Here is a 25735-nt window from a genome sequence, read left to right as displayed (position 1 = left end):
ATGTACATAAACAAACAAATGACTATATAATTTCCAAATTGTGGTAAGTGCTACTAAGAAAGCATCTGGGCGCTTCAAGACAGAACAACGGGGAACCCATTTGGATGGGGCAAGAAGAGAAGGCCTCAGTAAGGAGGTGACATTTGAACTGAGTCCTGAAGGATGGGAAGGAGTCAGCCAGAAGAAAGGCTGGGGACAGCGCTGGGAGCAGAGGAAACACTCTGAGCCATGGACCTGAAGTGGGAAAGTGGGGTGTTCTTTGAAGAAAACGGAGGCCAGGGTGGCCAGGGCAACGTGGTTAGGGGGAGGACGGTGGGGAGAGTTTGCAGGGTCGGTCATGGCAGATACGCCGGGGTGTGGCCGACGTTGACGTTGCCGGCCATCAGACCCATACCCCCTGAGGGCTAACTGTGTCTCTGTGCCTGTGGGAGTCACCTGTCCATGGCACCAAGCTTGGCTGGATGCAGGGGACAAGCCAGGAGAGTTAAAGGCCAGGGGTGCCCCTCGCTCAATGAGGGTCAGAATGTTAGAGGATACATTCCATCTTCCACATGGGCCAGGACCAGCGTACAGAAGGCATCCCTCTCAGGGTTGTGCAAGTGTGGAGTCCGCACCTGAGAGGGAGGGCCTGCTTAAATGTTTGTATTCAGCACTTTATGGAGAGATAACTCACACACCATAAAGTTCACCCCTATCAAGTGTACAATTCAGTGGTTTTTAATATATTCACAAAATTGCACAACCATCACCATCACATCTTCTCTAATTCCAGAACGTTTTCATCATCCCCCGAAAGAAACCCTGTACCCCTCAGTCATTCCTTATCTCACTTCCCCCACCCACCCCCAGCGCCCAGCAACCTCTAATTTACTTTCTGTCTCCAGGGAGAGACAAGATGCTGTGACCAGGAGAGGGTAGCCCTGCTTCTTGGAAGCTTCTCGCAAAGTGCCAGACAGACCTTCAATAATGGAAAATGAGGCTGGGGCAGGTGAGGGGGACTCAGATGCCAGCTCCAGGTATGTGGGCTTGATCTCCAGGGCTCAGAGCAGGGGAGGGTCAGGGTCGGGGGTAAGGTTGGAGGTGGGGGGGCAGGGAGGAGACTGGTATTGGCACTGGGCTGGGGCCCTGGGGGTGTAGCGAGCAGAGTGGGGGGGGACGTTTGGGAACAGGTTGGATGGAAATTGGGATTGACCACACAGGAATTACTTTGAGCTGGGCTCCTTAAGATGTCAAACTTCTGGACCTTTGAGATTTTTTTTTTTTTTTTTTTTGGTATGTCTGTGTACTATTTACCATTCTAATTTATCTAATACTTTTTGTTATTCAAATTAATTACTACTACATACCCACCGGAATGGTTAAAGTATAAAAAGTTGACCATGCCAAATTTTAGGAAAGATGAGGAACAACAGGAGTTCTCCTACCTAGCAGGTGGGAATGTCAAATGATGCCAGTTTGGAAAACATTTTGGCAGTTTCTAATAAAGTTAAACCACATGATCCAGCCACTCCCATTCCAGATATTTACCCAAGAGAAATAGAAACAAATGTCCATGAAATGACTTGTGCAAAAATGTTCATAGCAGCTTTCTTTGTAATAGCCCCACACTGGAAAGAATTCAAAAGTCCATCGACAAGTTGACTTGATAAACAAAGAGTGGTGTATCTATACAGTGAAATACTGCTCAGCAACAAAAAGGTATGAACTGTTGCCACATTTAGTCACATCCATGAATCTCAAAAACACTATTGCAAGTGAAAAATGTCACACAAGGGATTACATTTGGTGTGATTCGAATCATTAAAGTTCTACAACAAGCAAAAGGAATCTATGGGTGACAAGAATCAGAATAGTTGTTACCTCCTTGAGGACATGGGTATAGATGGAATAGGGTAGGGGAAAGCTTTCTGGGGTGCTGAACACTTTCCATGTCTTGATTTGGTTGGTGATCATTTGAATGTGTATAATTAAGATTTGTTCATTTATGTCCCAGTAATAAATAATCGTGAAAATAAAATAATGTCACCTGATTTAATTTTTAATTATTTTATGTTGAGACAATCATAGATTCACATGCAGTTGAATGCAGAGAGATCCCACGGTCCTGTTACCCAGTTTTCTCCCAAAACTATAGTAAACTATAGTAAAATATCACAACCAGGATATTGACATAGATACAATCCATTGATCTTTTCAGATTTCCCTAGTTTTGCATTACTCTTATGTGTGTGTGTCGGGGTGGGGGGCTTTGCAATTTTATCACACATGTAGGTTAGTGTATCCGTGTCCACCACCACAGTCAAGATGCAGAACAGTTCCATCATTGCAAGAATCACTTACATTGTTCTTTTAAAAACATACCCACAATGGGACGCCTGGGTGGCTCAGTCAGTTGGTTAAGCGTCTGCCTTTGGCTCAGGTCATGATTGCAGCATCCTGGGATCGAGCCCCGCATCGGGCTCCTTGCTCAGTGGGGAGCCTGCTTCTCCCTCTGCCTGCCACTCCCCCTGCTTGTGTGCTCTGTCTCTCTCTCTGTCAAATAAACAAATAAAATCTTTAAAATAAAAATAAAATAAAATAAAATAAAGACACACCCACTCTTACCCCTCCATCACCCCACCTCACCCTTAATTCCTGGCAACCAATGATCTGTTTCTCAATGTCTATAGTTTTGTCATTTCAAAAATTTTTTATAAGTAAAATTATATAATATGTAACCTTTAGGGATTGGCTTTTTTCACTTGGCTAAATTCTCTAGAGATTCATCCAAGTTGCATGTATCCACAGTTAGTTCTTTTTTATTGCCAAATAGTATTCCATGGTATGGAATTCCATTTGTTTAACAGTAACCCATTGAAGGATGTCTGGATTAGTTCCAGTTTGGGGCTGTTACTAATAAAGCTGTTATGTATAGATTTTTCTGTGAACATAAATTTTCATTTCTCTAGGGTAAATACCCAAGAGTGCAATTGTTGGGTATATGGTAATAGCACAGGTCTGGTGTTTTGTTTTGTTTTGTTTTTTTAACTGCCAAACATGGGGGTGCCTGGCTGTCTCAGTCAGTAGAGCATGTGACTCTTGATCTCAGGGTCATGAGTTCAAGCCCCATGGTGGGTGTAAAGATTACTTAAAAAATAAAATAAAATCTTAAAAAAAAATAAACCCTACCAAACATGTTTACCAGAGTGACTGTACCATTATACATTCCCATCAGCAATGTATGAGTGATCCAGTTTCTCCACATCCTCACCAGCATTTGGTGTTGTCACTGTTTTTTTTTTTTTATTTTAGGCTTTGAGATAGGTGTATAGTGTTTTTTCGTTGTGGCTTTAATTTGCATTTCCCTAATGGCTAATGATGTTGAACATCTTCCCATGTACTTCTTTGCCATTTGTATATCCTTTTCACTGAAATGTCAGTTCATGCCTTTTGTCTAGTTTCTTATTTTTTTAAGATTATTTAGTTATTTATTTGAGAGAGAGAGAAAGCAGAGCGAGCAGAACACGAGTTGGGGGGAGGGGCAGAAGGAAAGGGAGAAGCAGACTCCCTGCTGAGCAGGGAGCTTGATCCCAGGATCCTGGGATCATGACCTGAGCAGAAGGAAGACGCTTAACCGACTGACCCACCCAGGTGCCCTACCTTTTGTCTAGTTTCTAAGTGAATTTTTTTAATTTTTGAGTTTTGAGAGTTCTTTATATATCCTAGATACTAGTCTCTTAAGTATTTTCCCTCAGTCTATACTTTGTCTTTTTATCCTTACACATAGTCTTTCATGGAGCAAAATTCATGATGAGGTCAAAATTGATGAGGTCAATTTTTCCTTTTATGAACTGTGCTTTTGCTATCAAACCTAAGAACTCTACCTAGCTTCAGACCTTGAAGAGTTCTTTTTCCTTTCCTTTCCTTTCTTTCTTTTTTTTTTTTTTGCTGAGAGTTTTATACTTTTACATTTTATATTTAAGTTTATGATCCATTTTGAGTTATGTGAGATTTTGGTTGATGTTCTTTTTTCTTTTCTACCTTCCTTCCTTCTTTCCTTGCTTCCTTCCTTCCTTTGCCCATGGATGCAGAATGGTTCCAAACTGTGTATTGAAAAGGTTATCTTTCCTTTACTGAATTGCTTTTACATCTTTATCAAAAATCAGTTAGGCATCTTTGTGGAGTTCAAAAGAGTGACATGAACCCCCTCTCCAGTAAGGTTGGACAGTGAAAATTAATTCCTTATCAAAATGATGTCATTACTGGGGCACCTGGGTGGCTCAGTCGTTAAGCGTCTGCCTTTGGCTCAGGTCATGGTCCCAGGGTCCTGGGATCGAGCCCCGCATCGGGCTCCCTGCTCAGCAAGAAGCCTGCTTCTCCCTCTCCCTCTCCCCCTGCTTGTGTTCCCTCTCTCACTGTGTCTCTCTCTGTCAAATAAATAAATAAAATCTTTAAAAAAAAAAACGATGTCATTACTTTTGTACAACAAATTTTTGTTTCTGGAAGCCATCTGAAACAATCTCCAGAATCTATTCTTCCACTGAGTGTGTCAAGTTATTTATCAATGTCTGGGAGGTGATGGGGAAAGGGTTCTTATCCACTCATAGCTGCCTTCCAGCTTGGGAAAATACTCACAATGATCTTTTAATTCAATTTTTAAAAAATATTTTATTTATTTATTTGACAGAGAGAGAGACAGCGAGAGAGGGAACACAAGCAGGGGGAGCGGGAGAGGGAGAAGCAGGCTTCCCGCCGAGCAGGGAGCCCAATGTGGGGCTCGATCCCAGGACTCTGGGATCATGACCTGAGCCGAAGGCAGACGTTTAACTGACTGAGCCACCCAGGCGCCCCTTTTAATTCAATCTTTAAGTGTCTTTTCATCGTGTGCAAAAATACTTTCAGTGAGTTCTTCAACTGAGTTTATGACCAGGCTATTGAGACCACAGAAAAGATTCTCAGCATTTGTCTTCGGGTTGACAGACTGTGTGGGAATGGCCATCTCCCTCCTAGGGAACAGGCACTTGTGTGGGATCCCAGAGGTCATGGGATAGCTACTGCTTCCCAAGGGCTTGTTGCTTATGTCACGCACTGTGCCCATCGCTGTGTCTGCACAAACACGCTGAGGTGTCACGACCATGCTAGAAGGGAGGTTACTAGGATTGTACCCATAGACCGGGGAACCTGAGGCTCCAAGAGATAGAGTGATCTGCCCAAGTTCACATAGAATGCCTCGAGGGACCCTAGAGATGTCCTCGAAGCAGCTGAGGTCTGCTAGGTTGGTGCACCGAGGGCCGATTCCGGGTCAGGGGGTATGGAAGCTCCGGCTTCCCGCTCTGAGCCGTGGCTGAAGGCTGGGCCACCCAGCACTCCGGGCCTTGGAACCACTCTGACCTCCTGGGCCTGGCCTCGGGATCCATGCCCCTGCTAGTCTATAGCCCCCATGGAGGGGCTGTGGGGGCAGGGCAGCTCCTGCTAGGTGTGTGGGGGAAGACTCAAATGATTAGACAAGGAGGACATCCCAGCCCCTGTCCTTGTCTCCCTTCATGGTGCAGACCTTCCCTGCACCACCTAGAATGCCCTTTCCCCCACTTCTGAGAACCACAGGTGGAGTAAAAGTAAGGTGTGGGGGCCCATGGGGTGTCATTAACCATTTGCCTGCCTGAAAAATCAGCTTCTTCCGGACTGCAGCCCTGATAATCCTTGAGATCCCCTCTACCCTCCTCCTCGTTCCCCCACCACCACCGCCCCGGTCTCCAGCCTCATTAATAGGAGGTGACAGATGGAAAGAGGAGGTCAAGGTGATCGTGGAATTAGAGTAGGGCTCAGGGAAGATGGGGCAGGTGGCATTCCGACAGGGACCTTTCTGTTGGGTATGATGTGTCCCTCAGACTTGGTGGGTGATGCAACCACCCACACAGCCCTTTTAACTATTTGTCTTTGGGACTGGAGATTCGTTTATGGGATTCGTCCACCAAGCAGGTTGCGGACTGCACGGGAGTACTCAGCTGAGGACAGACTGACATCCAGCCCCTGCCTCCCTCACTGTGGAGCCGAATCCACCCAGCGGAAGGGGTGACTTTTTCTGATTCATGCAAAGACGTGATATGGGCTGGAGGTTAGTCTGTTAAAGAAAAGGTCTTAAAATGTCACATGCAGAGCTTAAGTGTTTCTATTTTAACTTAAAACATATAAATGTATATTCACTCTCCAATCTTTTGATATAGGTCCAAGACCTTTCCTTTGAGGAGTCCACTGATGGGAATTCCAGTTCACTATCTACATCGATAATTTCCAATTTTGGTGTCTTGAAGGTGGAATGGCCACTTAAGACTCTTGGGAAGTGACCTGCAGGCAGAATTCTTGTGGATTTCTCTCTCACAGCCATCCTGCTCATATGTAATTATAAAGCAGTATTTTTACAATTTGCCATTACTGGGGCTTTGCAGACTCCTACCTTGATGCCGAAGTTTTTGCAAAGGTGCTTTTATCTGTGGACAGCTGCAAGTTATTGTTGCTGAAGGGGGTACACGCGGAGGACCTCCCATGCCACCACCTTACTGCTGTCCTTCCTCCACCAACTTTTTAAGCCAGCATTTATCAAGCATTTACTATGTGCCGGCTTGATACTAAATATTTTTCATGCATCTTCTGCCACGCTAAGAGGTCAGATTTACCAGCCCCATTTTACAGATGAGGACACTGAGGCATAGGGAGAAGAAATGCTTTGCCTTGCTTTCTGATCACACAACTTCCCTTTTTAAAAAAAGAGTTTATTAGAGAGAGCATGTGCGAGAGAGCGAGAGCATGGGGGAGGGGAGGGGTCAAGGGAGAGGGAGAAGCAGACTCCCCATCATGGATTCTTACCTTATTCATTGAGAAATAATGCATTCCTGTCATTGTTTGTGTTGATATTTTATTGCCACAGAGGCAGGATGTGAACCCAGGTCTGTCTGGTTCCAGAGCCTATGTCCCTGGCTACTCTTCTATGCTCCATGCTGCTTCCTAGCTGTTTCCTTAAGCAAATTGTTTCAACTCTCTACAACTCAGCTTTACTACTGGAAGGATTTAAGCGACATGTGTGATGCATTACCAAGATTCTAAAGGAAAAGTCTGTGGAGTTCCCCCTCAGCTGAGTCCTAGGACAACCCCCATTTGCTGCCAGGACCTCGGCACCATTCTGCTCAATCAAGTTCAAGTTGCACCAACCTTTTGTCTGGTCCTCAGCTAGGGGCTTGATACACAAATGAGTGAGACCTAGCCCCTGCCAGACTGAGGCTGTTCCACACCACTGGGTCCCAGAGAAAAACAACATGTAGCATGAACAAAAATAAACTTTTGTGCTCATCAGCCACTGAGGTTTTGGATCAGTTTGTCCCTGCAGTATACCCTGCCTATAACCCCCTGTCCTAGGTTCTGGAAGTACAGCAGGGACCAAGGCAGACTTAGTCCCTGCTGTCATGGAGCTCAAGGTCTACTGGGGAAGACAGATGCTGACCAAATGAATAATTCTTTTTTTTTTTTTTTAAAGATTTTATTTATTTATTTGACAGAGAGAGACACAGAGAGAGAGGGAACACAAGCAGGGGGACTGGGAGAGGGAGAAGCAGGCTTCCCACGGAGGAGGGAGCCCGATGCGGGGCTCGATCCCAGGACCCTGGGATCATGACCTGAGCCGAAGGCAGACGCTTAATGACTGAGCCACCCAGGCGCCCCCAAATGAATAATTCTTTAATCACAATTACATTAAGGGCTACAAAGGAAAAGCACTTGGTATTGGGACAGCATCTATCACAGATACTCGACTTCATCTGGAAAATCAGGGAGAGCTCCTGAGAAAGCAACAGTAAAACTAAGACCTTAAGAAGGAGTCTGAATGGGCCTGGTGAAGAAAGGCAAGCGAGATGGTCTAGCAGCGGGAACAGCATGTGCAAAGGCCCTGGGGAAGGGAGTCTCCTGGTTTCCTGCACTTTCCAAGCTTCCTTTTTTAAGTGCCTCTCAATTTTCTGAGCCCAAAATTCCTGCTGATACATTTCCTTTTTACTTAAATTAGCCGAAATTCTATTGCTTTCCACCAAAGGAATATACACTTTGTACTTTAGGCAGGAGTTTTGGGTTACAGTCTGCACCAACCCAAGTCTCTTAAATAAACTCCCACCTCAATGGACTCATTGGCCAGAAAGAAGTTCCTGTGCTAAAGTATATGTGGGCCCATCTGGTTTCTCCAAAGAAAAGTCAAGAGTATCCTTTTGTGCAACTAAGGATTGCACAGAAATCTTACTTCCTTTTTTTTGGTTTTGTTTTGTTTTGTTGTTGTTGATTCTTCAGAACAAGGCAGTGGTGCTAATCTACACAGTGCCAGGGTTCTAGAGCCCAGCAGAGTCTCTCAGCAACACTCTGGTACCCATTATTCCTCCCATCCCCATGTCAGGGGTAATCTCCTGGCTTACCCTGAGCCAAAAAGAAGGAAAAAAGAATCTCTACCTTCTGGGGGTAGATTTGAACTCAAAATAGTCTCCCCAAGTCTTCTCTTCCCTCAGTCTTACCCATTTCAGTAAATCCATCTGTGTTTAAAGCCAAAATCCCAGGAATCATCCTCAATTCTTTTTCTAACCCCTTCACATTTAAGTAATCATCAAGTGCTCACAGCCCTGTCTCCAAAATACATCACAAATTAGCCCTCCTCCCTGTATCACCACTGTCCCTACCCTGGGCCAAGCCACTACCACCCAGACCCTTACCTTGCTCCCCACCCCCCATTGTCTCCCCACCTCCCCTCTAGCTCTCCAGTCCATTTACTTTAGCACCTAGAGTGAACGATCTTTTAAAGATGCAAATCTTCTGCTTGAAGCCCCCAGGGGCTCTCCATTGTTTTAGGATAATTTGAACTCCTCTCCTTGGCCTTTAAGACCCTGTGTGATATGACCATGACCCAGGTCACTCTCCTCTCACCCTCAGAAATCCAGCCACACTTACCTGCTTCTAGTCTGTGGAACAGCCCCCTGACCTCTCACCTCTGGGCTGTCTCAAATTCTATTCCCTTTGCCTCTAACATTGTCACCCATATTCATGATCCAGAAAACTCCGTCTTCATCCTCAGGGTTCAAGTTAAATGTTCTCACCTTCAGGAAGACCTCCTCGGCCACCCCCAGACTAACGTAGCCCCTTGTTTATGATTCTCCTCCATCCTACGGTGACATGCTTATAACCTGTGTTCTATGTCTGGCTCCTTTGTCATTGGACTGTGAGCTCATCGAAATCAGGGACTCTCTTTCTTGCTCACCGCTGTATCCCTAGAGCCTAGAGTGAAGCTTGGCTCGTACTAGGTACTCAATAAGTGTTTGCTATAGGGAGGAATGAATGAATCAATGAATGAATGGCAGGGGGGATTCTGTAATCTAGGCTTCATAGCTAGTCCAAGGCAGGATCCCATAATCTTCTGGGAGGAACTTGGTCTCTTGAGAAGGAAAAGCTCTTTAGGTTCTGAATTCTCCAAGGGATACTAGGGAGACATTTTATAGCTTATCCAAGCACCAGCGCTTAAGCCTCATTTATTCCCCCTAAAATATTTATGGATTATAGTTACATTCTATAGAGGCAGGAATATGAATTTTTCATATTTTCCCAGGATTCATCCACGGGCCTGACACAGAGGGTTTAAAAATGCAGCCTTCAGGTCCCTGTGGCCTGGAATCAAATCTAGCTCTGTCACCGATAACTGTGTAGCCTTAGGCAATTGATTTCATCTCCCTGAATCTTCTTTTCCTCATCTTCAAAATAAATATAATACGGGGCGCCTGGGTGGCTCAGTTGGTTGAGCAACTGCCTTCGGCTCAGGTCATGATCCTGGAGTCCCAGGATCGAGTCCCACATCGGGCTCCCTGCTCGGCAGGGAGTCTGCTTCTCCCTCTGACCCTCCTCCCTCTCACTCCCTCTCATGCTGTCTGTTTCTCGTTCTCTCTCTCGCAAATAAATAAAATCTTAAAAAAAAAAAAATTTTTTTAAATAAATATAATACGATCTGTTCTTTATAGAATTACACTGAAGATTAACTAAGTTCATGTAACACTCAGTTTCTGGCACATAGGAAGAGGTTAATACACCGTTATTGTTCCTATCGTTAATGGGTTGAAAGCAAGAACATTGGGCGTTTCCCCCAAATTACCACTAGATGTCGCCACAGACCTAGCTAAAATAACAGCACTAGTTTCCCAAGTGTAGAAGCCCTAAGTCCGGAACAAAAAGACCTTAGAGTTGGAGAAACTGGGACAAAAGCAGCAGGGACCGCTTAAGGTCATGAAAGCAGGTCCAGGATTGGATCCACTGGTCCTGCCCCCTTAAGGATGGCAAACTTCCCACCAAGGTTCCCACAGTTCATCCTGACCCTGGAACAGCCGGTATTAACCACTTGAACTAATAGGTAACCATGAGTGTTAATTATTTGACAGGCAGCATTGTAAGCATTTTACAACAAGAACTCACTGAATTGGCAGAAACAACCATAAGGGGTAGATTCTAATGTTTTCCTCATTTTATGGGTGGGAAAACTGAGGCACAGGGAGGGTAAGTAAGTTGCTCAAGGACACACAGCTAGAAAACGCAGTGGGATTAAAAACCTGGCAGTCTGGCTGCAGTCTGCGCCATCCCAGAGCTTACTTCTTTGGTCATCTTGGTGATAATGTGTCTTATTACATTTTCAATCTTTTGATACCACATAGCTTCTTTGATGATTTAACAAATCACTGTTGGGGGCTCCTGGGTGGCTCAGTCATTAAGCGTCTGCCTTCGGCTCAGGTCATGATCCCAGCATCCTGGGATCGAGCCCCGCATCGGGCCCCCTGCTCTGCAGGAAGCCTGCCTCTCCCTCTCCCACTCTCCCCTGCTTGTGTTCCCCCTCTCGCCATGTCTCTCTCTGTCATATAAATAAATAAAATCTTAAAAAAAAACAAAAACAAAAACGAATCACTGTTGTTCCATTGCAGGTTACATTTCTCGAATCTAAGTCTTCATAAAGAAATAATGTTGATTTTCGGAAAAACTAATTGTTAAATGGAGTGATGACATAGGAAAGTAGGTACTGTGGTTTCACAAAACATTGCTCTATAAAACATAACCTTTTGCTGATTCTTTATCATTTAACCCCAAGTTTGCTATCCAGTGCCAACAGAATTCCATGGACCTGGTTCCCACCTGGTCCACCCACTCATTCATTCCACAGTGCCTGCCTCCTCCTCCCTGTCCGGCCCTGTACTAGGCTCTGAAGCTAAGAAATGATTTCGCCCCAATTAGCCCTGCCCTCAAGGAGCTCACAGTCTAGTGAGAGTTAAAAGACAGGAAGTATGCACACACTGGCTCTGCTTTACTGACCATCTCCCAAGACTTTCTACAGATGGCATTTGTCTACTTCCTCCTCCGTCCTCCATTCCTAGCATAGTGCCTAGCACATGTTAGGTACTCGATAAGTGTTTGCCAGATGAATGTAGCCTTCATGCGGGAGGCAGCATTTGATCTCGGGCACTTGACAGGTGAAAACAGAGGAGAGGGGACACCCTCTCAAAGAGGAAGAATGACAGGGTCATTTTATTTTATTTTAAGATTTTACTTATTTCTTTGACAGAGAGAGAGATAGCAAGAGCTGGAATACAAGCAGGGGGAGTTGGAGAGGGAGAAGCAGGCTTCCTGTTGATCAGAGAGCCCAACACGGGGCTCGATCCCAGGACCCTGGGATCATGACCTGAGCCAAAGGCAGATGCCTAACGACTGAGCCACCAGGGTCATTTCAGAAGATCATCCTGGCTTCTGTGTGGAGGATGATGGCTTTGAGTGAGATGTGGGGCAGGGAGACTAGTGAGAGGCTGGTTCAGGGTCCAGGGGTGAGTGGATGGTGGTCTGGACCAAGGCTTTGGAGGTAGAGACAGAAAAGGCCTGAGAGAAGGATTCAAAAAGGATGGACAAGGCTTGGGGAGTGTGAAGCAGGAGAGAGCAGGAGTCATGGGTGAGTTCAGGTGTCTAGTGGAGCAGGGCAAGTTGGAGAGGCGTTGGCAGGAAGTTGAGGTCTGTTGAGCAAAATTTTAGGGCAGAAAGACCTTCCAGGTCCCTCAAGTCAGAGCCCAGTTTTGGTGTCATTTCTACCATCTGGAACTGAGTTTGGAGGGTAGAGCTGTCCTGTGGGTACAGAGGAAGCAAGCCAGCTGGGCAGGAGCCAGCCCCATGTGAGTGAGAAGCCCTGCCTCACCTTCTCCAGTTTTCTGGGGCCCCAAGGGGAAGAGGGTCGGCCGCAGAGGCCTTTATCAATGCCCAGACCTGGCATGAAGGTTACTGAAAGGCAGAATCTCTCTAAAAAGTACCTTCTGATTCTTGCTCAGCAGCACAAATCACATACCATGGACTGTCAGGACACCTTCCTCTATTATATCTTATTTTTCTTGGGGTATAACATACATAAGGTAAAGTCCCCTAATCTTAAGGTATAGCTCGATGAATTTGTGCCAGTGTAATCACCAAGCAAATTAAGATATAGACCTTTTCCAGCATCCCAAAAAAGTCCCTCTTGCTCCTTTCCCATCTCTAGTCCCCTCCCACCAACCCAGGTAACTACTATTCTGATTTCTATCACCACAGATCAGTGTTGCCTGCCCTTGAACTTTATATATGAATGGAATCATATAATATACTAATTTTTTTCTGGATTCTTTTAGTCCACATACTGTACGTGACATTAATCCATATATCACATGTCAGTATATTATACTTTTAGATCTATAACACAGTATTCTGTCGGATGAATGTGCCATAATTTATCAGTTCTCTGGGTTTTTTAAAATTTATTTACTTGAGAGAGCACAAAAGGAGAGGGAGAAGCAGACCCCCACTGAGCAGGGAGCTCAATGCGGGGCTCGATCCCAGGACCCTGGATCATGACCTGAGCCGAAGGCAGACGCTTAACTGACTGAGCCACTCAGGCACCCCTATCAGTTCTTGTTAATGGACATTGAGCTATTTGCAGTTTAAGCTATAAATAAATCTGCTATGAAAATTCTTGCATGAGTATTTTTGTAGACATAGGCACTCATTTCTCTTGGAATGAATACCTAGGAGTGGAAATTCTAGGTCACAGCTTAGGTGTTTGTTCAGTTTAGAAGAAACTGCAGGTTTTCAGAAATGGCTGTACCAATTCCCTCTCTCACCAGCTATATGCAAGAATTTCAGTTGCTTCATGTCCTTGCCTCCACTCTGAGACTCCTCTTTTCTTCCAGTGTTAGATATCGGGTGTGTCTGGCATGGATGCATTGACCCCTCAGCCTACAAGCAGCAAGACGGAGAGAGGCCACATCCAGCTTGTTTCTTAGCTGGGGGAGGAATGGCCATCTTGACATGACTCTGACTCTAGGAACTGGGGTAGCCATCTTATGACCATGAGCATGAAACCATCATAAGGACAGCAGAGCAGAGATGAAATAAACCTGGGAGATAGAATGTCCCTGATGACACTGTCAAGCCACTCAATTAATCTGCCATTGGGTGGCAGCCTACTTACTTTTTAAGCTAATTGATTTGGGGTTTTTTGTGGGGTTTGTGGACTTACAACACAAAGGATACAGTCCATAAGCCCCCCCTTGTAACCAAACCCAGTGGTGCCATTTCTGTCCCCTACAGCAGTCAGCCCCACTAAGCACTTTCTCCTTCTTGAAACCTTCTCTCTGGGATCCCATGCTCACCTGGTCTTCCTCCTATCCCTCTGTTCCCTGCTTCTCAGCCTCCTTTCTCGGCTCCTCCTCTGTCTGTTTCTTTTAAATCTACCTTCCCTCCCTTGGGATCTCATCCAGCACCATGATTTCATCCATCGCTGTGTGCCGATGCTACCCAGATACGAATCTCCGGCCCAGACCTCTCTTCTGAGCTTGTCTCATATAAAAATGCCTATTGACCCTCTCCACCTAGACTTTGCCCAGGCATTTCAAACTTGCCTTCTCAAAGCCAAACTCTGTATCTTCCCCCTCAATTTGATCCTTCTTCAAGCTTAACCACTTTAGTGAAGGGCTCTTGATTCCTTCATACTCAAGACAAAAACCTAGATGTTCTTGCCATTGCCTTAGCACACATCCACATCCACTCTTTCATCCTTTATTTCTCCACCTCCCCAAACCACCACCCCGAGTCATCATCACTTTGTAGCTAGAAAGCTGCAATAACCTTCTAATTGGTCCCCCCACACCTGTTCCCAAGTGTCCTCCAAGCCATGCAACCAGGGTAGCCTTTCAGAAATCCAAATTTGCTATCATTCCTCTGATGAAAATGGCTTATTACTCTCAAGATAAAATCCAAATTCATTTGGTAGCGCTACCTGCACTACTCCTTGCTCACCCCCACCCTGCTCCTTCCCACCTCATCTGGGACAAGCGGTTCTTTCTGCTATAACATTTCCCCACTCACTCTTGCCCTGCACAACTCCTAATTGTCCTTAGTTTCTCAATCTAAATGTCAGCTTCTCAAGGAGTATCCACCCTCACCCCTTACCCCATGTTAGGACCCCATTCATTTTTCATAACCCTCCTTACGTTCTCCCACTACACTTCCCATGCTGCATAATTATATATTGATTTGATTAATATTAACAGTCATTATTTGCTGACTCTCGTTCCTCCGCCCCTTCGCTTTCCCCCCCACTAGACTGGCAGAGGCTTGCCACCCTCCACTCCACCCTCCTGCCTTTAGCGCGGCACTTACAGATAGTAAGCGCTCAAGGAATGCGCTTAATGAGCTAATAAACGATTCCTGACTCATTCAATCCCCATAACAACTCTATGAGGTAAGCATTTCATCAGACCTAGGGAAGCTGAGAGTCGGGGTGGGCAAGTTGCCCAAGGTACAGGGAAAGGGGAGGAGTCAGGTCCTAAGTTCTGAACCCGATTTTTCCGCTCCTGAACTTTGGCCCCTTTGTGAAAGGGCCAGGGAGAGGGTGGACTTTGAGCCACGAGGTTTGCCACGGATGACAGGTGATCCACTCAGGGAACCGGAATCAAGAGCTCACCTACGAAGACTAAGGTACGCCCCCTCGGCGCTCAATGAGTAAGGATCACAATCTGCTGCATATGCATGAGGGGACCATGAGGCTGTGATTCGGGACTACCCGATATGCGCCTGATTAAAAATTCTTCGGGCTTGAAGACTTGAGAGCCCCCTCAGTTCCTCACAGATACATAGAAAATTTTCAAGGGCTCATATGAGGCGAACATTGAGGGGATATCTGGCGAAGACGACCCTAATTTGGGGCTTATGATCAGGCGTCTTCTGGAGGCAGCCCAATGCCAGGAGGGGTCCTCGGTCTGCTCCACTAGAAGACGAAGGGGGCGTCTCCCCGGCTTCCTGCGGCGTCGGTGGCGAGCTGAGGTGGAGGCAGGCTGCGGCAGCGAAAGCGGCAGTGGCGGCGGCGCCATGGCAGGGCTCGCAGGTACCGTGGCGTCGGCCCCCTGGGGACGGGATGAGAGGCCCTCAGTGTGGCGGCGCCGCCATGTTGTCCCTTCGGGGTCACCTTAAGGCGTCGCCCGGTCCCTTTCTGGGGTTTTCCTTCCGCGCACCCAGGGGGCCACCCCTGTCCGGTGTCACGTGATTGCCCTGTGTGGCCCCAGCCTGGGCCTTGGGGGCCCTTCCGCGGCCCGAGGGCGAGTCACCGGACCCCTGGGTCTCGTTCTGGCCTCCAAGGTCAGTGCTCGCCTGTCTGTTCCCGGGCCGGGACAGGCTGAGTCGGGGAGCGCGGGGCTGAGGGGCGCGACTACCACCTCTTCGGCCCAGGGGCCCATGGCAGGGGGCCCAGCTTCTGAGAGTCCTATTACTCTGTCCCCGCTACTTCAGTCGCATTTTTAAAATCAGAAGGGGCGTGGGTGAGAGGGGCGAAAGGGGGTCTCCCGCCCCAGGCACCCGCTTTGGTGTCTAAGGTGATGGGGTAATAGGTTGACGCTCTGCTTTGAGTCGCGAGTGTTTCTTACTCTCTCATAACTTTACATCAAGTCTGGACACCCGTTTCCTTTCCTCCAGTATATATGGGGAGTGGCCTTCAAGGGCAGCTGAAGGAACGGAATGCCTGGCACACCAATGGCCTAGAAAGAATAATGGGGGATGGGGAACAGTTCTTTATCCTTACCCCTTCCAAACCTTCTGTATATTCCTTCCAGGCCTCCGTGTCCCTTTTCAACGCTAAATGTTGGGACAGACTGGGGTCTGTCCTAGGGAGGAAATGATCTTTCTGTTTATAGGTTCGGATCGTGTTTTATCCCTTTCAGGGAGCTGGTGTGTTGGGAACAGCTTCTGTTTGCCCTGCCTGACATGGTCCAACCATCCCCTCAGCCTTCTGGACAGCAACACCAAAGCCAGGACAAAAAAAAAAAAAAGTTCCAGCTTAAGTGCTAATGCCAAGTGTTAGATCTTGTTTATTTGTTTGTTTTAAATCAGAGACTAATGTCAAGCAAATCTGTTAAAAGATTCAGAGCCCTGGTCAGTTTCCTGTGACCAGATCAATTCCGGATCTGTAATTGGTCTTGTTAGAATTGCTGCCAAAACCAGTTTAACCTTTTATCTGTAATATGTTGTTTCAAAGAGGAATCTGGAAGTCTGGGTTTGGCTGTCTTTTTTTGTTGTTCTCTTATCTTTGAAACATATGCATTCCATTTCAAGCCTGTCACTGTGTGCTATACCAAGGACCATGTGTTGCCTGCCTTTTTGACTTCCTGTTCTGGGAATGCTCAGGAATCTGGATCCTGCTGGGGTATGGGCCCTGTTGGGAGGGAGAAGGGGTGGAGGGGAGGGTGAACAGGATCATTCCCAGAGAAGATGGTGACATGTCTCTGGGGCATATAGAGGAAGTCAGAGATCACCAGGGAAAACGAGACTGTTGTTAGACTAATGTTTTGTGTGTTGTGTGCGGTTTGTGCACTTTTAAATCTCTGGGGGTAAAACTAACTGCAAATTCAGAATCTCACTTTAGGGTGCTGGCTCCTGAGTAGATACAAGTTTGAAAATAGATATGTAGCAAATGGCTCACAGCAAACCTGCTCCCTCATCCAATGCAGGTGTAATAAGCTGTTGCTGTCCTGCAGCTGAAGCTTAAGAAGCTTGTCCCCCCACCTCTTCCTTCAGTCACAATCCAAATACTCCACAGATAGAGATAGCAGTGTCCAAGGCACCCCACACCTCTGAAAGTCATGGTACCTACCCCCCCACACCCCCTTGGAGCTTAACTGGTTAGGCTGAGACGCTGACATCCTTCTTGGAGCATTAGTGCCAGAAGTCTTGCCTTTCCAAAGCCATTCCAATCCCCTCACAACTCATCTGCTATATCCTTGGTTTTACAGGGGCAAAGCCTTCTGGGGGTGGTAGAGACAGTTTAGGAAAAAGGGAGGCCTGTGGACTAAGGGCCTGCAATAAAATTCTAGTCATTTTTAACTTCTGCCATTGCTCTCTATCAGAATAAAATGTTTTAATGGTATTGCTTCTGGAAAAATTTTTATAAACAAGGTGTGTTTGGACCAGACTTCTAGGCACCACACAGGAATAGAAAGTGGACGCATTCCTTCTGCCTTCTCCAGTGGGTTGTTTGCTGCCAGAACATGAGGGTTTGGGGATGAGGGATGAAAGTGGGGGAGTGGACACTGCACACTCAAACCCACCCATGTGGATGCAGGCCACCAGGACAGCCCTTGCCTGGAAGTCTGTCATCTCACCATGCCACTTTGATGGATGGATGGAGAAGCCCCACAGGTGGGCTTTGCCAAGATTATCTGGAAAGCCCTGGGGCTGCCAGCAGCCTCCTGCCTTTTAAAGGGGGTACAGGAGGCTAAGGGGAGCATGCTCTGTCCAGAACAGCCAGACCCTTCCATACCTGTCTATCTGAACTCAGCTACCTTATAACTGCGCTGAGGTTAGAGCATGTGGGACAGTGGGGCTGTGGGCATACCCCTTGAAGGCTCTGAGGTGAGGCAGTCTTCATTGAGAACACATGTAGAAACGTTCACGGTTCTGTGGGCTTAGTGTGGAAAACCACAGCAACTCCCAGTCTTGAGGCCTGCCAAGAAGTGGCTTCAGAAGGGAGGTGTGGGCATTGCCTGCTGATGAGTCACCCTGGGGCAAGAGGAGACCCACCTCACCTTCAGGCTAAAGTAGAAGCTGGAGCCACCCAGCCTAAGGAAGATGGGAGTCTCTGATTACACATCCTCACTCCAGTCCCCATGGGTCCTGATGGCCACTTTGATGGCAGAATGTTTCTGGTATCCTGGAGTTCACTGGGATCTTAGCAGCGCTTTATTTATAGAGGGGAACTGAAGGTGGGGGGTAGGAGATGACCTAGCCAGTTTCCCTGGGCTGATTGATGACAAAGCCCAGTACCAGAACTGAGGTCTGTACCCTCTCCCCCCATAATTCTCTGATGCCGTGCTAAAGATATAGGTGCCTCTGGAGGTGCCAGCAGTGGGGTTTAGAAACTTCAGGGGTTGCTTAGAGGAGGGGAAATATCAGGCTCAGGGGGCAAGGTGCTTTGTGCTCCAGAAGTGTTTGCAGCAACTGTGACTAAGGGATTTGAGGAAGTGGCAGAGAGATTTATGGCCCTCCAAATCCTCCCTTGGTGTTGACCCAGGAACAGGTGTGTAGTGACAGGGACACATTACGCCAGAGACGAGGCTGAACAGGCGGCAGGGCCATTTGGTGAGGCAGTCAGCTAACCATGTGAAAGGAGTCCTGACTCAAGAGTGAAAGAGGGGAGAAAGAAGTCAGGAGCTGAACAGCCAGCCCACCCGCCCACCTACCCTGACATGGCAGGAGAGAGCCCAGGGCCAGGGACCTGGTAAGCACCCCTAAGAATATTGAGGTTAATGCCAGAAGTGGAGAACCCACTAATGGGGAGAGCTAGAGAGAGGTTCCCGGGTGTCGGGGAGGAGACCTGGAGAGTAGTAAGGCAGGGCAGAATGCCCTTGTAGTGGTCCTGGTAGGGGTTATAGGGCCTGGAGGGATAAGCTGGGCGGAGGAGGCACCACACCACACCTCTTATCCGATACTCATTACCAGCCAGTGCCCACCCTGCCCAGTGCTCATTTCCTTGGGGTTCCTAGATGGAGCTAAAGCTTTGTGTTCTGAAGTCCTGAATCACTTCCTTGGTCTCTAGTACCCCATCTTGAGGGTTATTCCCACCTTTCTTGCCTCCTCCCATCTTTCCTGCCAAGGTCCCTTATTCCAGGACAAGTGAAGGCATCCACCCCTCTGGGGAGGGTAAGTGGTCCTTTATTCTGAGACCACAAAAGATGTAGACGTTTCTTTTTGGGGTGGGGAAGTGTTCCTTTATCTCTCAGAATAGTGCTAAGTGAAGATGGAACTGGGTGTGTGAGCGTCCCAGCTTATTCCCCCTTTGTTCCCCCACCCCAACAGTGGTGCACCAGCCCAGTCTTAAGGAGTATGTGTTGAAGCCGCAAAAGGAGTCACAAGAGACAGCTTTTTGGTGCACCTCCACCACCCCGCAGGGTCCTGGGACACAGTGCGAGATGGGGGAGGTACTGGTTTTTTATTTTTTTGTAGAGGTGGTCCCTGTCCTCCAGGAGCTTACAATCTAGCTGGGGAGACACAACTAATGCACACTTATACAATCAGTACAATTAGCGATTACCACAATATTGACCACAACTGCGTGAGACCAGGGAAAGCAAGATCAGTGAGGGGCTGGGGGCTTGGAGAAGGTGTTTTAGTGAAGATGGGATCATTTACTGGTTGAATAGGTCCAAATTGAGTGACACATTTCTTTGGGGTGGGCTCAGGAGGCAGTGGGGGGGGGGAAGGGAATTGAGGGAGCAAAGGCAGCAAGGCTGGAATGCACGTGTTGTTGGCGAGGGACAGTGAGCGGGCCCCACTCTGTTTCTTACCCCTCCTCCCTCATTCTCGCCCTCAAGTCCCGCCACAGAGGCACGCAGCTGGCGCCTTGTCTGCTGCATCGGGGTTCAGGGCTTCGGCTGGTGATGCTGGAATGTCCATTCTGCTGGCTGGTGCGGTTGTCTGGATCTCTGTGGTGGGGCCTGTTGGCATGGCCGTGGCTGCGGGGCTGGGATGGCACTGTCCCGACTTGTTCCAGATCAGAATGCATTGCCTGTGCCCAGATCTCGGGGGTGTGCTCCCCCCACCCCCCCTCCTCCCTCTACCCCGCCCAACAGTCGGAGGGTTGCAAAGGGGTTTGGAAGGGATCTGGTATTGTCGTCATTGTCGGTGCTGCTTCTCTGGGGGCCTACCGGCCCCTCACTGACCTTGGCAAATGCTCCTCTGGCGAGAGAGCACAGGGGACTCCCCATTCCTGCGCGGCACTGGCTCCCATGCTGGCCGAGAAGCACAGGAGCACCTGGTGACAAGGCCGCCCAGGGCTGGGGGCTGGGGCCTCAGTTGGGGGCTCGCTGCCGGCGCTCTCCCAGCACCTGCCGCCCGGTCCGCGACACCGTGTACGCCAGCTTCTGCAGGGAGTACCTGAACACCTGCAGCGAGAGACCCGGAACCTGCCCTTAGAGGCAGGCACCCGCAGCGAGTCTGCAGCGCTGCCGTGCCCGCCCCCACCCCACCCCCTGCCCCGCCTGCCGGTCGGACTTAAGAGAGGCAGGCGCGGGCGCAGCTTGTCCACGAGTCAGGGCAGCTGGAGCTTTTCCAACTGTGCTGAAGGCTGCATGGCAGCAAGCTGATTGGACCCACAACTTAGGTATACCTCACTTCTCGCAATGGGCTGTGTCCCTGGAGGATTTCGAAAAGCGAATCCTACCCAGTAAATGCAGCATTCCAGGAACACCTTGAAGGAAATATGCGATTCCTTTGGCAAAGGATTCCTTTAGCAGGGAATTCTTCCTGCAAGGGGTGCTTTTAGGGTAAATGATCTCATGGGCAAAGTGCTTTCTTCTGATTTATTTTTACAAAGCACTCTGCCTCTATTTGATTTTTTTTTTTAACAAAGCGAATTGTCAAAATTGGAAGCGCTTTTTTTCTCTCCCATTTTTCCTGCAAAGAACCTTTTCTAATTGTTTGCTTCAAAGCGCTTTTTATCCGATTCATTTTTTTTTCTGTTAGCTCCTTTGTCTAATTTTTTCTGCAATGCGCCTTTTATCTAATGCATTTTTTTTCTGCCAAGTGCTTTTGCCTGATTTATTTTTCCTGCAATGCGCATTTTCTCTAATTCATTTTTTCCCCGCAAATTACTTTTCTCTAATTCGTTGTGGGTTTTTATGAAGTGCTTTTTTTTTTTTTTGCCTGAGAAGTGCCTTTTTCTAACTTATTTTTGGTTCCACCTTCGCAAGCGCTATATATATATTGTTTTAAAGAAATTTCCCCGCAATGCACAATTTTTTAAGGCAGAAAATTTTGCTATGAGAGCGTAAAGTCTCTTCGCAAAACAGAAGTGCCCCGCCTCCCTCCTGGGGTAGAGTCTGGGGTGTAGCGGGTTTTTCTTACCGCGTTGGTCGCTAAGAGCCTCGGCGATCGTCAGCGGCTGGCGCCCGCCGCGCCCCAACTCTTTGTTCCCGGCCGGGCGCGGGCGCACTGGGAAGGGTCTGCGCGAGGAGGAGGGCGCAGGGAACGCGCGGGGGCACGCGGTGCCGACCGCGGCACTCAGGCAAGCAGGGATCGCGGCAATAAGGATAGGAAGGGTCCGGGAGGCGGCAATTGCGACGTGGGCCTGCCGGTTAAGGGGGCGCGCATTGGGACCCCTCGCCCACCCGGAACCTGGGCACACTTACCTGCAGCAGCACGCGGAAAATGTACCAGCCGATGATGAGCAGCTCAGCTGAGGCTGCCGCCACTGCCGCCATGGTTCTAAGAGTGGTGGTTGAGTGGTTGAGAGCGAGCGTGGTTCGGCAAAGTCCGCCGATCTCTCGGAGTCCGCTGTTGGGCGCACTGCCGCAGCCGCGGTGGCCGCGCCTTAAGTATCCGCCCGCCACCCAAGTGCGCATGCGCGTTTGGGGGTGTCCATTGAGGAGGGGTGGCCGGGGGCGCTCCTCATTCGCCAGCAGAGGAAAAAATAATCAATCTGCTCTTTCCACACCGACCCCCACCTCCTGAGTTCCATCTTAGCCCCTTTCCAGAAGATTCCGCTGTGCCCGCTTTTGAATTTTAGTGTAAAATGGAGGGGAACTGCAACTCTTGAGTAGAGCAAAGGGCTGGAGTAGGGGGTGCACGCCTTTTGGCACGGAACTCCTCGGAGCTGTGGCCTGCAAATTCAAGCCCAGTGTCCAGTGGCACACCAGGACCCCACCTTGGGCACGGGTGGAAAACCAGGAAAACCCAACTTAGGGATCATCTGCCCCAAAGAGCAAAAAAAAAAAAAAAAAGTGCTCCTTCCCGGAGCCTTGGCTTCATAGGCTCCTGGTCAGTACTCTTATTCTGGTATTTGATGTGCTGTAAGCCCGTGTCCTCTGCTTCCCGAGAGTCCCTGAGCACGGAACTTTTCTCTGATTCTTTGCATCCCGCTTCTTACGGTTACTACCACGGTGACGATTGAAAGGAACAGAGCCAGGGCACTGAGCTCTAGGCGCAAAAGTGGTAGTCACCGGGTATCTACCCTGTGGGAGGAATGCGGGAGGGATTGGCCCCTTTGTGTGCGCGGAAAGGATGGGATGAGCTTTCCGAGAAGTGGTCGGAAAATGCTCCAGGATCATTTCTGCTGGACAGGTCTTTTCAACCTCTCTCTCCTGCTCCCCTCCCCCCCAGGCCCTGGTAGGTCTTAATGCAGCCAGCGAGGTTCTTTGTACCCGTTGCACTGGGCAGCTGGAGCTTGGAATGGGGTTTTGCTACCGCCACCAGAGGGTTGTGGCTGCCGCAGGTCCATTTCGAGGCACAGTGGGGAAGACCGGAACGCGGTCTGCGAGCTCAGCCCCAGCGCACTGGTGGCCCGCCACTGGAGAGCACCTCTCCAGCAAGCTTCCTAGCGCAGGGGCCAAATGGCATTTGCCCCTATGTGGATAGAAATTAATTTTGATTAAAAGCTCACAGAGGTCAGGTTCTATACAGTGCCAGCAGCAGATGGAAAGTGTAAGTGATCCAAGTGAGGCCAGTTTGGATGAAGTAGCATGGTGATTTTTTTTTTCTACATTGACTTTTGAAGAAGTTGGCTGGTTTTGGCAAAATGATGCTGGGCTGCCATCTTAAAAGAAAATATTTGGTAGTGCTGCCACCGCCGCCCCGCAGAGCGTGCAAGGACCCACTGCCTGCGAGCTCCAGTTGGCAGTGAGGTGCGTTAACTCTCCCCTGAGCACCTGCTGTGACAGATACTAGATACAGAACCAAACCCTGTCTTATTTTGTGGGGGCACAGCACGGAGCCCATGGCCATCCGGGAGCAACCACAGGGCGGTATTGTGAGGTCTGGGCCCCTTGAGGACGGGCTGCAGCCCCAGGAGGCGATACATGATCTCTGCTGGGCAGGGCCCAGGCAAAGCCAGTCCACTGTGCCAGACCTGCCCGAAGAGCCCTCTGGCCCAACTCCCTGATAAGCCCCGGGGAGATACCCCAAGAGCTTCCTGAAATGGTGATGTGGAGAGGAGTAGACTTCCATGGGTGGGCAGGGAGGAAAGGGCATTCACATTTGCTGTTGTTAACCATGATCCATTTTCCCAAATAAGTATACATTCTGTTCCTGTTTTTTTTTTTTTTTTTTTTGTCTGTCTGTCTGTCTGTTTTTTGTCTGTTTGTCTGTTGTGTTGACTTTTCTCTTCAGGATCCGTGCTGCCTTGGTGATCCCGGGCTGACAGCCAGAGAGCACAGCGGCTCAGCTCCTGGAGAGTGAGGGTTGAAGAAAGCGGAGGGCAGCTGCCTGCGCCCCCTGGCTCCCATTAGGTCGGTTCCTGCAGCGGTGCCCGGTGGCCTTGGTGAAGGCCCTGCCCAGCAGAGATCATGTATTGCCTCCAGTGGCTGCTGCCCGTCCTCCTCATCCCCAAGCCCCTCAACCCCGCCCTGTGGTTCAGCCACTCCATGTTCATGGGCTTCTACCTGCTCAGCTTCCTCCTGGAGCGGAAGCCTTGCACAATCTGTGCCTTGGTTTTCCTGGCAGCCCTGTTCCTCATCTGCTATAGCTGCTGGGGAAACTGTTTCCTGTACCACTGCTCTGATTCCCCGCTTCCGGAATCGGCGCACGACCCCGGCGTTGTGGGCACCTAACGGCCTGCCCAGTTAGCTTTCCAAGGAAGCAGAAGATGGGAGGGGAGGCATTGACATAGGTCATAAAGCATTGGAGTTTCAAATCCCGCAGCCCCGCGGGTGCCACATTCCTGACGGCGCCTTTCTTGGCCTGTGATGTTTTATCCTTATAATGTGAATAATGGCACTGACCGGTGCTTTTATTGTAGAGTCCTATAGTCGTGGGTGGTCTTGTGATTGTGTGTGTTCTGTCTCCATCTCTGTCCCCCCCGCCCCTCCCACAGGCTGGCAGGATGGTCACTCCCCTCGCCTCATTCCTGCGAGGAGTCTGCGCCCATCCTAGTCCACCGTCCCAGCATGACCTGGGCAGATAAAATGCCAGTCTTGTCACCTCTGTGACCCCTCCTTGTCAGGGTCTCTTCCCATCCCAGAATGTTACCATCCCCTCCGTCCCTGTCCTGGTTTCCCTTTAGTTCTCTCCTACCCCTTTCCTTTTTGGGGGAGCACCTGTCCAAGACAGGGCTCATTTTTGCACTTATCTCGAATTTAAAGAGATTGCTGACGCCCGAGAGCCTCGCTTTTTCATCCTTCTTTCCCTGGTCAGCAGCCCAGACAGAAATGTGTCTTGACTGTTTGTTGTCCACAAATCTGCAGTATTTTTTCCACTTCATTTTTAAGAAAGAAGTAACAGATATCTGTTGCTCTTTCACCTGAGTGTCTGGGCTCATGCTTACCAGCCCAGCCTCACTTTCTTTGCCCTTCCTCCTGCCTTTCTCAATTGTCCCCAGGAGGGGGGCCTCACTGTGTCTCCCGTGCATGCTCTGCAGGATTGAGGTGTGGTGTGTTCATGTAGATGTAGCAGTCCCCAGAGTGAATGGAAGAGTACTCGTGTGTTTCATAACAGCCACGATCCCCTTGATAGGTGTTTGGATATTTTTGGTGTGCCGTGAGTGTGTGTGTGTGTGTGTGTGTGTGTGTATACAAATATATGTGTATATTCCTTTTAAAGAAGCTTTATCGAACGTGTTCTGATTTTGAGGTTTAGCAGTAGCTAGCTGCAGTCGGCGCCGCCACAGTGTTTATTTAGCATGGGGATTGCGGGGGGACCAGCACACTGGACTCCGTGGTGGTTCAGACAAGACGGAGGGCAGCGGTGGCCATCGTCCTTGTGCCAGGAGTTCCTTCAGTCCTGCGCATATAGACTGTCCATTATGAAGAATACACAGGAAGACTTTGTGACTGTCACTTGCTTTTTGCTTTTCCTGCGCTTCAGTAACAAGTGTTGGCAAATGAGACTTTCTCCTGGCCCCTGCCCACTGGGGACCAGCATGGTTGTCCGTCCAGTCTCAGTCATCCATCTTTCTCTTGCCTGAGTGGGAAGGGCGGTGGGCCAGGCAGAGGACAGAACTGGAGGCAGTCCATCTAGGGAATGGGACCGTGGGCCACACTTGTGGAACATTTGGACTGCTATTCTGGAGCTTTTATTTTCGGTGTGTTCGTTGCACAGCTGTTTGAAATGTTTAATAAAGCTTTATAAACTTTACTTTGTGGTTTTATGTGGCGGCAGTCCATTTGGGTTGTGGTGTTGGATTTCTGAGTTGGTGGGGGGCAGGGGGTAGCATGGA

General features: G+C 48.8%; 2 protein-coding genes across 4 annotated transcripts; one reads left to right on the top strand and one right to left on the bottom strand.

Annotated features, from left to right (window-relative positions):
* The first annotated feature begins 15276 nt into the window (after positions 1–15276).
* On the top strand, positions 15277–25653 carry BLCAP (BLCAP apoptosis inducing factor). Its single transcript, XM_036101563.2, has 2 exons — positions 15277–15427; positions 23692–25653. Exon 2 carries the CDS (start codon positions 23868–23870, stop codon positions 24129–24131), a length of 264 nt encoding a protein of 87 aa, XP_035957456.1. The 5' UTR covers positions 15277–15427; positions 23692–23867; the 3' UTR covers positions 24132–25653.
* On the bottom strand, positions 19451–21930 carry NNAT (neuronatin). Of its 3 annotated transcripts, none has more exons than XM_036101562.2 (3): positions 21717–21923; positions 20701–20776; positions 19451–20471 (listed from the first exon to the last, which is right to left on the bottom strand). In XM_036101562.2, the coding sequence occupies exons 1-3, from the start codon at positions 21786–21788 to the stop codon at positions 20242–20244; spliced, it is 378 nt and encodes a 125-aa protein (XP_035957455.1). In that variant the 5' UTR covers positions 21789–21923; the 3' UTR covers positions 19451–20241. The 3 variants fall into 3 exon arrangements, with proteins under 3 accessions (XP_035957455.1, XP_035957453.2, XP_035957454.1); XM_036101560.2 differs by having other exon boundaries at positions 20238–20471; positions 20696–20776; positions 21717–21930; XM_036101561.2 differs by lacking the exon at positions 20701–20776 and having other exon boundaries at positions 20238–20471; positions 21717–21913.
* Positions 25654–25735: the final 82 nt, after the last annotated feature.

The sequence above is a fragment of the Halichoerus grypus genome, chromosome 10, assembly GCF_964656455.1.
Source record: "Halichoerus grypus chromosome 10, mHalGry1.hap1.1, whole genome shotgun sequence".
Classification (NCBI taxonomy): Eukaryota; Metazoa; Chordata; class Mammalia; order Carnivora; family Phocidae; genus Halichoerus; species Halichoerus grypus.
Note: the sequence above shows the minus strand (reverse complement) of the source record. Positions and strands in the feature narration are given on the sequence as shown.

Coding starts and splice junctions, on each gene's coding strand:
- NNAT (XM_036101560.2), bottom strand. CDS start 21,929: ATGCGCACTTGGGTGGCGGGCGGATACTTAAGGCGCGGCCACCGCGGC. Junction 20,777..21,716: donor TTTTCCGCGTGCTGCTGCAG/GTAAGTGTGCCC, acceptor ATTTCCTTCAAG/GTGTTCCTGGAATGCTGCAT. Junction 20,472..20,695: donor AGCCCATTGCGAGAAGTGAG/GTATACCTAAGT, acceptor CTCTCGCTGCAG/GTGTTCAGGTACTCCCTGCA.
- BLCAP (XM_036101563.2), top strand. CDS start 23,868: ATGTATTGCCTCCAGTGGCTGCTGCCCGTCCTCCTCATCCCCAAGCCC.